The sequence below is a fragment of the Vipera ursinii genome (genome assembly GCF_947247035.1).
Source record: "Vipera ursinii genome assembly, chromosome: 1".
In the NCBI taxonomy this organism is placed as follows: domain Eukaryota; kingdom Metazoa; phylum Chordata; class Lepidosauria; order Squamata; family Viperidae; genus Vipera; species Vipera ursinii.
The window spans coordinates 145,376,627-145,392,665 of NC_139512.1; the positions used below are offsets into that span (position 1 = coordinate 145,376,627).

General features: G+C 37.3%; 1 protein-coding gene across 1 annotated transcript in view; it reads right to left on the reverse strand.

The window, feature by feature from the left end:
• The window catches only part of NEB (nebulin), a 196,352-nt gene that overhangs the window by 53,354 nt on the left and 126,959 nt on the right, over window positions 1-16,039 (reverse strand). The window contains exons 116-128 of the mRNA XM_083350431.1: window positions 15,399-15,506; window positions 13,321-13,425; window positions 13,121-13,225; window positions 12,025-12,123; window positions 11,684-11,794; window positions 10,129-10,233; window positions 8,203-8,307; window positions 7,908-8,012; window positions 7,236-7,340; window positions 5,966-6,070; window positions 5,040-5,144; window positions 3,773-3,877; window positions 1,590-1,694 (exon numbers count right to left, since the gene is read on the reverse strand). Coding sequence (XP_083206557.1) covers window positions 1,590-1,694; window positions 3,773-3,877; window positions 5,040-5,144; window positions 5,966-6,070; window positions 7,236-7,340; window positions 7,908-8,012; window positions 8,203-8,307; window positions 10,129-10,233; window positions 11,684-11,794; window positions 12,025-12,123; window positions 13,121-13,225; window positions 13,321-13,425; window positions 15,399-15,506 — 1,368 coding nt within the window. The remainder of the gene's footprint in view (window positions 1-1,589; window positions 1,695-3,772; window positions 3,878-5,039; window positions 5,145-5,965; window positions 6,071-7,235; window positions 7,341-7,907; window positions 8,013-8,202; window positions 8,308-10,128; window positions 10,234-11,683; window positions 11,795-12,024; window positions 12,124-13,120; window positions 13,226-13,320; window positions 13,426-15,398; window positions 15,507-16,039) is intronic.

The window sequence follows — 16,039 nt, forward strand, 5'->3', positions numbered from 1 at the left end:
TATCAATGCTGCTTTACTTCCAAACATGATTTGTTTGTGAACTCAAGCTTTGGAGTTTAAATGTGAGCCTTAATGTTAAATAGGCTTAATGATAGATTATGAGTGACTGCTATCTCACTTCAGAATTGGGCCTATGCAAAATTGGAGGAAGTGAATTATGAAATCCTAAACAAGCTATTCCAGTCTGTACCTGTTTAGAGAATGAAAGTGATGTTTGCATTAGAACAGGTGAACAATGACTGTCAAGTGCATGATGGAGAATCTACGTATGTTGGCCAGATGTTTCCTTCCCAACATTTAACAAAAACTGAGAAGTCTTTCCAAATAAAGAACAAACATTTCTGGGACTAGTCTCTCCTGCAGAAGAACTACAATAAATATTGTAGTTGGTACAGTGCAGGTGGTCTTGATTAAGGTAAAAAGCAGGAAAACACAAATAAACTGTATCTATTTGTATTTGCAAGGAATGAATGATCTAAAATAGCATATAATATAGCTAACGCAGGGAGGGGCTATGTCTGCTAGCCAGGTGTCCATCATGATCATGAAGAGGAGACCTAAAAAATATTGGATATTTCATCCTATTCATACCTGTATCTGCTGCAGACGGGTGCAGCTTTGACAAGTGTTCAGAAAGGGAGACACATAAGCAGTTTTCTCCCCTTAATTATCTTGCTGGTTGTAAAGAATTTGCTCTAATACATAGCAAATAATGGCAACATTCAAAATTAACTCCATTCCTTTAATGAAGACTCTTTATGTTTATTGGACAAAGCTTCAATTAATTCACCACGTTCTGTGGTGTGTGTTGTATAGAGGTTTAAGGGGCTATCATATATGCAGATTTTTAATTACTTCCTTCAACATTCACTGTTTTCACATCAACACTATCAATCCACTACAACTGTTGCTACTGCTACCACTACTGTATCAACTACTACTACTATTACTACTACTACTGCAAAACCTTACCTGACTCCACTGATATGTATTGTACAATGCTGTCAGCATATCTGGTCACAAAATTTCATTACATCCATGTTGCAGGAACAACTTGGCATTAGACTTATACTTATTCTGTTCATGCAAACAGCAATGAAGCACAAAAAAGACAACAAAAATTGCTCTAGATCCCAGATAGTGAGATTTAGGCCTTTGGAATACTCCTGTATTCTCAAAAATCACACCAATGTATGGGCAGCAATGTGAATAATGTCCTAACTGAATAACTGAACACTGGGACATTATTTTGCAATCATCACACACAGCAATGCCCTTTTAATAATAAGAACACTCAGACCTATTTCTTTTCAAATGCCAATTGAAACATAGTAGAGAAATAATCATTATCCATTTGGGCATAGTTTATGAGAACACAGAGTATGGACAGGCTCACTCAAAAAGCTACTGAGCAATTTTGGGCGGCAGAGTACAGATAGCTTTCAGTACATGAAAGACATAACATTTTGAATATCCCAGATCAAGCCTATTACATCACAGAGTAACGACACTTCAGACATGTAAAAAGGGACATCCACAAATGACACCAGCCGCATTTTGGATGTCTTGACCAACTTGGCCAACCGTACCTGACTGCTTAACTCTCCTCCCCATTTGGCCAGCAAGGTTTTAGGATCATCCACCACCAAGGAATACTTATCCTTCTTCTTCTCATAGTCAGATTTGTATAATTTCTGCTCAAAGCAGCATCAGGAAGTAATAAATGGAGAGGTGTAAAATTTAACAGCAAGGCATCAACTATTCAAAACTTTTTAGCTACTCATGAAATCTATTCACCCATTCAGAAAATAGAGAAGATACCTATTCCCTTCCTTCCCAAAAATAGTTATACATACATTTAAAATGCAACATAATCTTATAAATTTAAACAGAACAGTCCTAGATTGCTCTACTTCAGAAAGCAGCCAGAATAACGGCTTATTTCCAGGTCCAGTAAGAAGAGGATGTCAGTGTTAAAGATACAGAATTAAAAGTTCAGATTAGACAGCATGTCTTTTAACTCTTCAACTTAATCACAATTATAAGTTCAGCTGCATTATGACTAATGCAATTAGCATATACATGCCTTTCAAAATGTATAAATGCTTGTGATATAGATCCAAATTAATTGTCTGGACTTAACCCATTAAGACACATAGCAATATATAGAACATACTCAAATAAGAGCAGAGTTTGGCCTAGTACAGCACCAATTAATTTTGGTGCCCTGAATGATATTATCTTGAAATATACTTAATTCACAGCTACAAATGTAGGAAAATTAACTTGATTTATATATGAAGCAGAAGAAGATTTATATATTGAGCAGAAAATAAAACAGCTGTATCTTGGCAACTGGGGGAATACTCATTTTTTGTGTTAAACATGCATTATTATAGGAGTTTATAAAATCATTTTCTATTCCTTCTATATTTAATATTTTCCTGATTAATTCAAACATTGTTTTATATCAGACATGAGAACTTCTAGCTTGTGGATGGATATCCACATTTTCAAAGCTGACTTCTTAGGGAGATCTTGCTACTGTTGCCAGATTTCTTAACCCTCTTCTTTCCTTCCACATATCCAATTCTTTTTAAGTAAATAAACTAGTTAGTTTTCTATGATTGGATTTACTTATACTTTTTTTAAAATGCACAAAAGAAATCTCAAGCTCTTTTCAAAGCAAATCTCGTATGTCCAGGATTTCTTTAAAGAAAATTCACAGTCAGTTTCTCACACACCTTTTTAACCCTACTTCTGTGTATGTGCAATTCCAAAGACATAATCAAGGAATCTTGAAGATATTATTCTCCTGAAGTTCTCTAGATATTGGCTTTATCTCTAAATGTTTTTTTAGAACTCTAATCCCTTTTACAAGATGGTTAATCAACTTCTAACCCGGTCAGATCTTGTTGGTGGTTCTTGCAGTACCTACTTACCTATCCTAACTGGACCAAAAACAAAATTCACCATTTTGGAAATTCATTGTCCTTACATACATTCTCCACTATCTCATTAGCCTTTATATCAGTAAAGTGCCCTTAAAAAGGCTTTGTGGTATCTTTCCTTTGTCCAGGCAACTAGCTGTTGGTATGGTTTGAGCATTGCTGCCAATCAGTGTATAAGAATGTGCATTCTGTGCTGCTAAGATATTGGGAACAAGATTTGGTTTGAAATGAAGATACTTCCTGGTTTAGCTAACCTTTTCTGCAACTGTCTTGAAGGATTGGGTAGGCAAATTATATTAATTCTCTGGGCTTATGTATTTCTATGACATGAAAGGCTAACTGGAGATTGGAATTTATTTTGGGCATGAGTAGGTCTGCTTTGGGATATATTTAACCTTTTGAGAATTAGAAATAGCAATACTGTTCAGACTTATATAACACTTCATAGTGCTTTACAGCCCTCTCTAAGTAGTTTACAGAGTCAGCATGTTGCCCCCTACAATCTGGGTCCTCATTTTACCCACCTCAGAAGGATGGAAGGCTGAGTCAACCTTGATCCAGTCAGGATTAAACTGCTGGGTTTTGGCAGAGTTAGCCTGCAATGCTGCATTCTAACCACTGCACCACTATGGATCTTAGTTAACAGGAATTAGTTAATTCATTTAGGGGTTTTCAAAGTTTCTCAGCCAACTAATCTTCCCCCATTTTTCCTGACCTAGTTAACCATGTTGAGAGTACAAAGCAATTTAATATATGGGGGAGGCTTTAATGGAATTGTTGTAGGCAATTGCTCTATTACAAGAATCTTTTAATCTACTTACCGCATCCATCAACCGAGTAGCATATTTAACATGTCTGTTAATTGGAGTGTCAGCAACATACTTGAAGTTGGATTTTGTCCTTTCAAATGTTTCCTTGTACTTATACTATTGAAAACAAATATACAACAGTTATAAGGACATGATGAAAAGAATCAAAAGTCAGTATCAAACACTGATCAAATGTAAATGAGTGAAACACTGCAGTTCTTTCACAATTATTAATAAAAGTGAGCCATCAGTAAATGATTCATTGAATGTTTCCAACCTGGGAGACCTGTTAGTCTGCTGCACCCAAAAACAGAACTGAATGATATATTTTTATTTACTTATTTATCAGATTTATAGATTCCCTGATTCCACCACAATTTGGGTGGCTTACAGAAATTTTATTTAATTTTATTAAATTGATATCCCATCCTTCCTCCAGGAATTCAAGGTATTGTCTGCGTTGTCTTTCCTCCAATTTTCTCCCACCACATAAATCTTGTGAGATAAGTTGCGCCGAGAGACTGTGTCTACCCCAAAGTCACCAACTGAGCCTCTATGACTGATGATGGATTTGAAAATAGGTCTCCCAAGTCATAGTCCAACAGTTTAACTATTGTACTATGTAAAAAGAAACACACTTATTACAGGTAGTCTTTGACTTACAGCCATTCATCAAGCGGCCATTCAAAGTTACAATGGCACTGGAAAAAAAGAATGGCTTACAACCAGTCCTTGCACTTATGACCGTTGAAGCATTTCATGATCAAAACTTGGGTTCTTGGCAACCAGCATGTATTCACAACAGTTGCGGCATCCAAAGCTCATGTGATAGCCATTTGCAGCTTTCCCAGCTGGCTTCAGACAAGCACAAAAAATTGGGGAGGCTAGAGTTACTTAGTAGCTCCAGTGATTTATCTAACAACCATGGCCAAAAAAAAAAAGGTTGTAGAATCGGGTGCAAGTCATTTAACAACCATCTTGCTTAGCAACAGAAATTCCGATCCCAGTGAGAGTGTTGTAAGTCAAGGATTACTTGCATGACATGAATCTTGATTTATTTATCCAGCTGATTCAATTGCATGATCAGCAGAGCCTAAATATGACACAGTATTGTAGAAACTGGTAAAATTTTATGTTGCTAACAAAAAAACCAATAGGCAAATGTATCAAAGGTCTTTCCCTTTGCATATGCAGAATCCTGCCACTATCAAACCAAATCAGATCTTCAGAAAGAAACAACCTCTCACAACTTCTGAACAGAAACAAATAACACACATACTGGACTATACAGAGCCTTATTCTTTCCTGCGAGGACAAGATCAGGAGTATCCCATGCATAGCAGCCAATGCCTTTGAGCCATGTTAAATCTTCCTTATATTTAACCTGCAAAAACAAAGTAGTAAGAGAAAACTTAACTACATGAAATAATGTCAGAAGTCACAAGAATTCACCATAAACCCTCAGTTTAACCAACCTGTCTTTGTTTAACACAGGGGTCCCCAACCTGGGGGCAAAGGCCCGCTACCAGGCCATGGCCTATTGGCCACTGGGCCACGTGAGTGGCTGGCCAGTGCACACACTCACCCCTTACTCGTGCTAGTGCTAGTGGCACGTGGGTGCGCGCGGCCCCATTCACATGTGTGCATGAGTGCATAAGTGCACCTCCCCCTCCCTTTCTCTCTGGGCCACCAACCCAGAAAGGTTGGGGACCTCTAGTTTAACAGATTTCAGGTAGAAGAGGTATAGTTTTCATTTGGCACATAAGCTGAATCTATGCAAAACTTCTCTTGGCAAGTCTTTGAGCGAGAGCTGTAAAGCTAAGATATCCTACGAAAAAAAGTCCTTGAACTGGAAGGCCCAAATATCTACATCCACTCTGAGTCTGTTCTTCTCCATTCAATTCCACCTATGATATTAATTATTAAAAAATATTCCTTGCTTTTACCATGGAGCTTAGACGTTTTGACAGATTTTAAATTCTGAGATCATAAACAAAGTGCAGTCAAAAGTCCACCGACAACCCTATAAATGAGTTCACTTTGCTGGTGGTATTACGATTGCTAAGCTCTCCAACAGCAAAAATAGAAAATCATCCACTTTTGAACTGCATCATAAATTAACCACCCTAGATTTTCTCAAGCCTGTTGCTCTGTAAGGCTTATTTATGCTCACGATGCAAGTGGTCAACATAAATCAATACTCACCGTACTAACTGCATCAGTGACAGCACGATGGTGGTAGTGTTCTGGCTGGTCTGGGATAGATCTCCAAAATCCTAATTCACTCATGTACTTTTCTTTATATTTCACCTAATTTGCAAACAATTAATAAATAATATTAAATTAACCAAAAAACAAAATATACTATCAGAATTTAAATATGCTTTCTCACAAGAAAGCTCCACTAAATGCAGTGGAACCTGCTCTCCAATAAATTGATTTCAAATTGCAACAGATTATTAGGAGAACATAATATTCTTATAACTAAGCTGCCTTATGTAGGCAACCCAGACTAAGAAAAATATGCACTGAATGGAGGTGCCAGGATGTAGCACAAGCCACTTTTGCTGCTTGAAATTCCTTTCGGCCAGCAAAACTGAACTAGAATTTTGTGGGGGGGGGGGGAGAAGAGAAATGAAGCATTGTTAATAAATCCATCCCCCAACCAAACTGGGGAAGAGGTCTGCAATGCCATCACAAAATTAAGATAAGAGTACACAGTGCTAAGTAACTTCAAATGCAGTTGTTGTTATTCAGTCACTAAGTCATACCTGACTCTTCGTGACCTCATGGACTATAGCATGCCAGGCTCCCATGTCCTCCCTTGTCTCCCAGTGTCTGCCCAAATTCACATTCATTGCATCAATGACACTATCTAACCATCTCATCCTCTGCCGTTGCCTTCCCCTTTGCCTTCAATCTTTCCCAACATCAGAGTCTTTTCCAAGGAGTCCCTTCTTCTCATTTGGTGGCCCAAGTATTTGAGCTTTGGTTTCAGTATCTGTCCTTCCAAAGGACAGGCAGGGTTGCTTTCCTTTAGGATTGACTGATTTGATCTCATTGCAGACCCAAGGGACTCTCAAGAGTCTTCTCCAGCACCACCAGTTGAAAGCATCAAATTCTTTGGCGCTCAGCCTTCCTTATGGGCCAACTCTCACAGCCATTCATTACTACTGGGAAAACTGTAGCTTTGCCTGTATGGACCCTTGTTGGCAAGGCGATGTCTCCGCTTTTTAATATCCTGTCTAGGCTCCAATGCAGTATGCTAAATGTAATGGAAGCTCCCCAAACCCCAATTTGATGTAACGATCTCTAATGACAACTGAATTTGACTGTGGCTGGGTGGCTGGGTAGATGGGATAGGGGACAGACTTTAAAGACAAGGCCCTGTAAAATGGATGTTTGGGGGTTAAATGGAGATTGAGAATGTTTTATAATCAGGCAGATTTTCATATTTAAGAAGCCATATACTTACTTTGCTGATATCATCAGTGACCTTGCGGTGATAGACAATATCTAAGGCATCCTTTACAGTGTGGTATTTACCCTTTTCTCGCTCAAATGTTTCTTTGTAGCGCAGCTGATTAAAAAACAACAACAGAAGACATATATTTGAAATGTATTTCTATATCATTAATGAGATAGTGTTAGTCCTGAATTATGACTGCTAATGTTGGACCAATCAGACATTATCTTCACTTGTTCAGCTTTTGCAAAGACAAAAATAGGCACAAATTCTAACCTGAACATAATATTATCCAATTATATTTTAACAGCTTAATTTTCTGTATATTTAATGTTGTTTTCTATGCAAATGCAAATGTTCCTTTCCTTCCAGTTTACACAATACTTTTGTTTACTGTAATGAAGGGAGGGAGGGAGGGAGAGAGAGAGATCCAATTATAAACCAAATGTACATTCTAAATAATGCTGGTTTCCTGCAAAATTTCACATTCATCCTTGTTCAGGTAACTATTGCTTCATCTGCTGAATAACTTCTTATTAATTTAATTTTTCATTATGAAGAGCCACGTAATAAGAATTCTGGTCATCTTGCATCTGTGGAATATTGATTATCTCCAATTATCCTCTTATAAGATCATCTACAGTATTAGCTAAAAATATCTTTTTTTGGTCATAAACTTACATCACTGGCATTCAGATAAGACTTCTTAGCTCTGATGAGAATTGGTGTATCCGGGACTGTTATGTATTTATCCTTTAGTTTATCGTACAGTGCTCTGTATTTTTTCTAAAGAAACCAAAGGGAGGGGAGGAAGAGCATGATTAATAGTGAGACTTGTGCTCTATAGAGGCTATAGAAGCTAAAGTATAAAAAAGGGAGAAAGTATCCCAGTGAGCATAGCCTGAAGGCTTGCTTTTTAGGAGAACCAGATGTTTATCTGTCTTGCCAAGACAACCCAAATGGTGGCAACCTTTACCTCACTGGCAAAGTCCTTCACATGCTTGGCAAGTTTTAAGGCAGGTGTCTGGTCTCCAGCATGGTGATGTGGTCTTTCCTTGGTGGCGAGTTCAACATACAAGTACTGTAGAAGAATATAAAGTTGTTGCAGATCAGATAGGTTTCATGTATATCTAAAACCCTAGACTCCTTCTTCCAGTGAATTTTGCATATCATTGGTCTTTCTGCTCTTAAGTGGCAGCTCATGCTTACATACGAGCACTTTTCAATCAGGGATTTCAGAGATCAGAGCTACTGTTTTTTCTAGGAAGAAATGTGTGTTACAACCAAGCAAAAGCACTTCAAAATAATGGCTGCAATATTTCTCAGAATAAATACTTGTGCTGCATTACATATATATGCTCATAATAATTAATTAAATGTACAAGGCCAGCAAACTCTATAATTCCTCCAGGCAGTGCATAATAAACAAAAGCATAATAAAAACAAACACCCTAAAGAAAAAGCACACATATATGTATACAAAGGAAACTGCAACACACTAAATGAGATCATAAGATCATTCATTAATTCAGTTGGAATATTGCCTGGTAGAGTTTTCTCTGGCAAGCTTCTGATAAGAAATTAGTGATTTTCAAATATGTCATACACAAAAATGATCCATGTTCCTTCTTCCAATACAGACAAAGTATATTAGTAACAAAAGCTAAAATTCCACACAACTTGCATCATCTTGGCTCCGGTTACCAAAATTTAGCACAGTCGTCAACTTTAAGATTTATCTTTTTCAATTTCTTTCAAGTAATCAAATGATTACTTGACAAATGCCTTCTAGTTGGATGTTTGTGTCCTTAAATTGGTGAAAAATTAATAACTATATTATTATGAATTAATAACTATATTATTAAAATAGTACAGCTATGAATAGAATAGAACAATAGACATATTATTAATATAGCAGTTCAGAATGTGAGAAAAGTACACAAGGAGGAGGAGGAGGAGGAGGAGGAGGAGGAGGAGGAGGAGGAGGAGGAGGAGGAGGAGGAGGAGGAGGAGGAGGAGGAGGAGGAAATATTGGGCATAAGCTTTTGCAAGAGAAAGAATGTAACTATGGAAGACAGATCAGAGCTGGGTTGGAATTAAGACAAAGAGAATTCTTGGAGGTGGAGAAGACCTGAAGATTCCACAAAGCTGACTCAATAATTACAAGCACAGGAAACTATTTGTTACTGTAATTTGCACAATTACAAAGCACATAATAATGGCAGGAGAAGAACTCTTAATATATCCTTTCCGATGAGCTGAGTAGGTCACAGTTACTTGGCAGAAATTCCTGCAGCACAGATTTATGAAAGAAATCCTGCCTAAGTGGGGGTGGGGGGAAATGTCTTATTACTTGGAAAAACACCCCAGAGTTATATGTGTGCTTAAATTACATTGGAGGTTTATGAGAATACGCTACTTTATTTTATTGTCATTATTAAGTTGGCTGGGGAAAAACCCTTAGATCTATGCTAATAATATGAAGAGTTAATCATTGTGTAATACTGTTTTCATGCTTTTAATTTTTTTTCCTCTTTACTTTCTTTTTATAAAATAATTACAAATAGTGGTGTTATCAATATTATGCATAAGATTTTATTTAGATTTCTATGTATTTCTTAAGTTGCCATAATAAACAGTTCTCCACCTTTAATAAATTAGTGAAACAATTAATTTCAAAATTGATAATTGTAAACATCTTATTTTCCGTATTTTGTTCTTTATCTACTATGAATCTCTGTTTTTCTTTTATGCAGCTATTTATCCTGTTCCTTTAAATATTTTAATAAACATATCAAATATCTGAAGGAAGATTGCACAATGCTTCTCAAGCTTACAAATTTAAACATAATTAGAAAATGTTACACAATACCTTCATAGTTGCAGCTGAACATGTACTTACTTGGCTCTGCAGTTTTTGTCCCCTTTTGGCCCTGTTGATATCTGGTGTATCAAGGATTGATGTGTACTTAGTCTTTTGCTCTTTACCTGCAGCTCTGTATACAATCTGGAAAGGATTATATGAATACAATACTGTGAAAACAACCCCAAACATTTAATCCTGCCTAGCAACTCTTTAAAGCAGTTGATTTAGGCTAAAAGGTGAAAAAATTACTTCATTGAAAGCCATTTTTTTTCTGGAATGAAGTGTTGATCAATATTTCTATCTACTACATTATCAAAATATTTTAACTATTTTTCACCTTCATTTTGGGGCAGAATATTATTGGAATTTCACAAAATGTCTTGCACTGGTTTGCTTGCGCCGTTGACTATGATAGACAGAAGATCCTTTAGCCCAAAGATATTGTGCAGCACTTACTGGCAAACAGTAGGAAACAGTAGCTGTTTTCCTTCATCCTTGAACTTGGCTTATAAGAATTAACTCCAAAGCAAATAACCTAAGATTCCTTGACATTTGCAAGTGTGCACCTGTTATAACTAATCTTTGGTTTTAAATTGGCCAAAACTGAATTGATTGACTGAATGGTTTATAAGAGTAGATCGTAACTTCCCAATAATATGATGAGATGATGGCCAGATTGCCCATGCCATCTGTTTGCCATTGAGCATGAATTTGCTCTTCTAGAAGACCCATGGTTGTTTTCCCTTCGGTAAGTTCATGGTTTTGTTTTCCATGCATAGATTCTTTATAGAACAAATTGTTAATCTGATAGGTTTGTTTCTGCTCTTGTTCTTATTCTTCTGGTCTTCTATTCTTCCTGCTATGAAGAGTACTCAGCTTTGATGACTCTTGTTACCAACCTAAACTACATTTTGTGTGCAGTTTCTTATGATGAAAGCCAAACAGCATACAGATCCTTTTGGTTTTATACACACACACAAACAAACAAACATATACATATATACGTGTGTGTGTGTGTGTATATATACACATACAAATCAGGGCGGCTTACAAGCTTAGCAGTAGCCTTCATTCTACGTATATGCCTGCTTGTTAGGGCTTTCACGCACACCCCAGCGGCATTATTACAAAGTCAGCTTAATTGCCCCCAACAATCTGGGTCCTCATTTTACCTACCTCGGAAGGATGGAAGGCTGAGTCAACCTTGAGCCTGGTGGGATGCGAACCTGCACTAATTGCAGGCAGCTGGTGTTACTTAAGGAGGCATTAGCCCACTGCTCCACCAAGGCTCTCTCTCTCTCTATATATATATATATTATCTACCCAGGTGCAGGATTTTCTTCACTGTGCAAAGTTAACAAGTGGTTCCACCATCATCTCACATTTGTACAGTGTCAATATAATCATGTCCCTTGGCTGTATTTTTTATCGACAGTTATCTGCAACTGTCGATAAATGCAACTACTGTGTTAGGGAGAGCTTTTCTCTTGAATTTTTTTTTTCATTGTGGGAAAACTAACAAATTGCCCTTCAGTTATCTTTGGTAAGATGGGCAGCATACAAATTTGATAAATGAATAAACTGAACTCACCTCACTAAGGTGGGTCTTTAGCTCCTGATTTTTTCTATAAACTGGGGTGTCCAGAACCACAGAGTATTTGTCTTGCATTTTCTTTGCAGCATCAGTGTAGACATAATGAGACTACAAAAAAGTAGATTTAAAACATTCGTATTACAGGTTTATTTCTGAGCCATTTATTATGGAGATTAAAGTGGCATATATGTTTGATTAATTAATTGATGTTATATTGACCTTATGTGCCACATTAAAAAATATTAAACTTTGCCTTTTTAGTGATTCTTATCTTTTAACTAAAGAGCAGAAAATAAATACTTCTAGTATTCATGGTTTCCAAGAGTAAAATGACATACCCAGAGCTTGCGTAAATGCCGTGAACGGACCATATCCGGAGTATCGTACAGGAAGCAGCCAAGACCTTTGAGCCATTGTAGATCACTTTTGTATTTAATCTATCAAATAAAGACATTGATTGAATATATCTTTTCCATCTCAGAGTATATATTTCACATAAATCAATAATCTGAAATAGTTCGGAATGCTGGGAAATAACAAAGATGCTATTGGAAAATTGGTCTAATGCAGTTATGAGGAAATTATAATTTTCCATATGTTGCTTGATTCTATTCTGAGCAATCCCAGCCAGCATAGCCAAGACTGATGAATATTGTAGTCCAAAATCTTGAAATCCACATATATTCATAGGAGTACCCCAAAGCAGCTGCACTTGATATAACCAAAAAACCCTGCTCCGTATTCATTCGTTTATTTGTTTGTTTGTTTATTCATGAATTAAGGAACGAACGAACAAACGAATGAATGAAGATTCTTTTGGTTGTCCTCTCACTCTCAGTGACTCTGGGTGGCTTACAAAACTAAAAAACCCAATATGTAAACAATAAAAACAATACTCCCCCCCGAGCCCCCCCTGGCAACAACAATCAACCAAGCAAGCCATTTGATGGGCTCCATCCCACTCTGGATTCCCTAGGCCCATTGGCAAAATCAGGTCTTTGGGGCCTTGCATAAGAGTGTCAGAGTGGGACTACCGTAATCTAATCTCCGCAGGGATGATGTTCCAAAGGGAGGGAGCCATCACTGATAAAGGCCTTCTTCTGGGTTCCACCAGATGTACCTCCTTAGAAGAGGGGACCCACAACATTCCCAGCCTCCCCACTCTGCTGGGTCAAGTAGACATTACCGGGAAATGAGGGTCCTTTAGTTAACCTGGTTCCAAGCATGTAGGGCTTTAAAAGTGACAACTAGCACCTTGAATTGCACCCGGAAGCAGATATATGTTCTGTTTACTGGGTGTAATTCATTTTGATAAATTCTTTTTAGGGAGAGAAACCATTATTACAAAAAATATTTTTATATTACCATAGGCCCTAATACATCTATATGTATTCACAGCAACTTATTCTAAATTTTTTAAAAAAATCTTCTTACATCACTTGTAATTTCTCCAACATAACGGTTGTGTACAGTTTGTGGAGTAAATGGTAAGGAAGTCAAGTGTCCTTGCATCTTGAAGAAATCAGTCTTGTAGATAAGCTAAAATAAAGAGAGAAGAAGAATAAGATTCTCCCCACCCAGTAAAATAAAACACAACACAAATTGTGCATCTAATATAAATAAAATATGCCTACATCACTGAAAGCTTCTTGATTTATTTTCACTTGGCGATTGTGTGGTGTATCAGGTGTAGTATGAATCTTATCTTTATTTTTGTGATACACCTCCCGATACATTCTCTGTAACGAAAGGAAAGAGATTAAAAAATTAAATTAAATTAAATCTTAATCTATTTTGCACAGTATTTCCTTAAAAAGCACTTATTCCAGTCATTTGAATAGATAGAACCAATCCATGAATGCTAAATAATAAACACATGAGTTAGCTATACCACTTAAATTAATACAGGTAGTCCTCAACTTACAACAGTTCATTTAGTGACCATTCAAAGTTACAACAGCACTGAGAAACGTGACTAATGAACATTTTTCACCCTTACAACTGTTGCAGCATATCCATGGTCATGTGATGCTTGGCAACTGACTCATATTTATGACGGTTGTTGTGTTCCAAGGTCATGTAATCACCTTTTGCAATCTTCTTACAAGCTAAGTCAATGGGGAAGCCAGATTTACACTACTAACTTAACAACTGCAGTGATTCACTTAACAACTGTGGCAAGAAAGATTGTAAAATGAGGCAAAATTCACTCAACAAATGTTCCACACAGAAATTTTGGGCTCAGTTGTGATCATAAATTGAAGACTGTCTGTATTAAAAGTAATAGAATATTCATTGAGTTCCATGCTCAAAACAGTTGCTTTACAGCAAGCAACAGTTTGAGAGAAAGCAGTTTATCATTCCTACTTTGTATCTTTTTACAAAGGTGTAATTTATTATTTTCTTTATTGTTTTTTTTAAACACCTTATTTTAATACTCAGATCCCATTTCTGTTATGTATGTAGATGATCAAAATGTTATTTTCATCAGGTTATCTTTCTATGACATAAAAAGTTTGTGACTGGACAACATGCTCGCCATACAACCATTTGTGAATGGACACACTCCCCATGGTGCCCTTCCTCCCCACAACATTTATAACACATTCCCAACCTTTCAGATAAACCTAAAAGATTTACTGCTCAGTCAGTGCATTAATGCTGATGGAGAAAAGAAGCGAAGCATCAACTTTCTTACTATTTTTAATCACACAAGTTTTATGCCCAAATACAGTTTTGAATTGTAATAGTTCATAACTGTGAGCTTTTCAAAGTTACTGATTAGAATACACAATTTAAAAACATTAATAGCAATAGCACTTAGATTTATATACAGCTTCACAGTGCTTTACAGCCCTCTCTAAGTGGTTTACAGAGTCAGCCTATGGCCCCGACAATCTGGGTCCTCATTTTACCAACCTCAGAAGGATGGAAGGCCGAATCAACTTGATATTTCTATAGCAGACACATTTATCTGTCTTATCTAAAATGGGTTCATAAACATTGTACAAAAGCGCATCATTTTTTAATGTAAGATTCCTATGTAACAGTGGCGTAGCGTGGGTTGTCAGCACCCGGGGCAAGGCAACCGGGAGCGGAAATAGAGGGGCGGGCAGGCGGTGACGTCACGGCACTGCTGAAAAGACGCGCCCCGCAGCGGCATAGACTTTCCAAGAAGAGTCGCGTGTATGCGGGATGCTTCCGGGTCCCTCTCGAGGGCGGCTGGGCGGGGCTCCGACCTGCAAGAGCCGCTGCATTCAAGCTCGCATGTGAGCCCCGCTAAATAAAGCCACACATGCGCACGAAGCTAGGCCGGCCGGCCGGCGGGTCCGTCTTCGCTCGGCCAAACCTGCCAGGGCACCTGCGGGGCGCTTGCGGTTGGCCTGAGCCTGGGCGGAGAGTTGGCCGCTTCTATTTATTTTATTCAGTTTATGTGGCCGCCCATCTCACCTGCCGGACTCATTTCGCTTTGCAAGAAAGAGCAGCTCGAGAGCGGAGCCAAGCCAACTCTGTGCAGCCCTTGGGGCTCCCTGAGCAGCTCAGTGCGAGCGCGCCCCCCCCAGATGTTGCGCCCGGTGCGGCCGGCCCCCCCTGCACCCCCCACGCTACGCCACTGCTATGTAAGATTCTAACAGTGATCACAAACAATTTTATAAAATCAAATACTGTATCACAGAAATGCCAATTTTTATGAAATGAATTATTTACTTACCTCATTAAGGATTTTATTGACTTTCCTTGTATGTACAAATGGAACAGCTTTGGGCCCAAAATTGTAACCAGTGCCCTTGACGTGTTCATAAATTTCTTTATATTTTATCTGAAAAGAAAATATATACATAGACTTCAGATTTAAATGCTTTAATAAATAAAAACAGTTACAGTAGAATAAAAAAAACCCCAATATAATGAAACCAGTATTACATGCAAACATATAGTTAAAAGACCCCATATTGCAGTTAGGCAGCCATCTATCTCAATATCTCCTTTAATCCATTTGAATATTTTAATGAAAGCCTTTATTATTTTTGTTTTTATTTGTTCTTTAACAATTATCTAACTCAACTGAAAGAAGTTACTTGGAATTATGTTTTGGAAATATATGTAGATATAAAGCAGAAAGAAAATTATATTACAGATTTTTGAAATAATTATAATTTTTTCATGTCTCTTGCAGTAAAATAAAGTTTTTCATCTTACCTTAAATATAAAATCATACACATTTATAGTGATGTAGTAGCTTAGCTATAGAGGGGCCCTCACATGAGCAGAAAATCTTTTCCATAAATGAGTGGATTTTCCCAATGTAACACAAGTTTTCTATATCTAACAAAAGACTAGAGGCTGTTAACA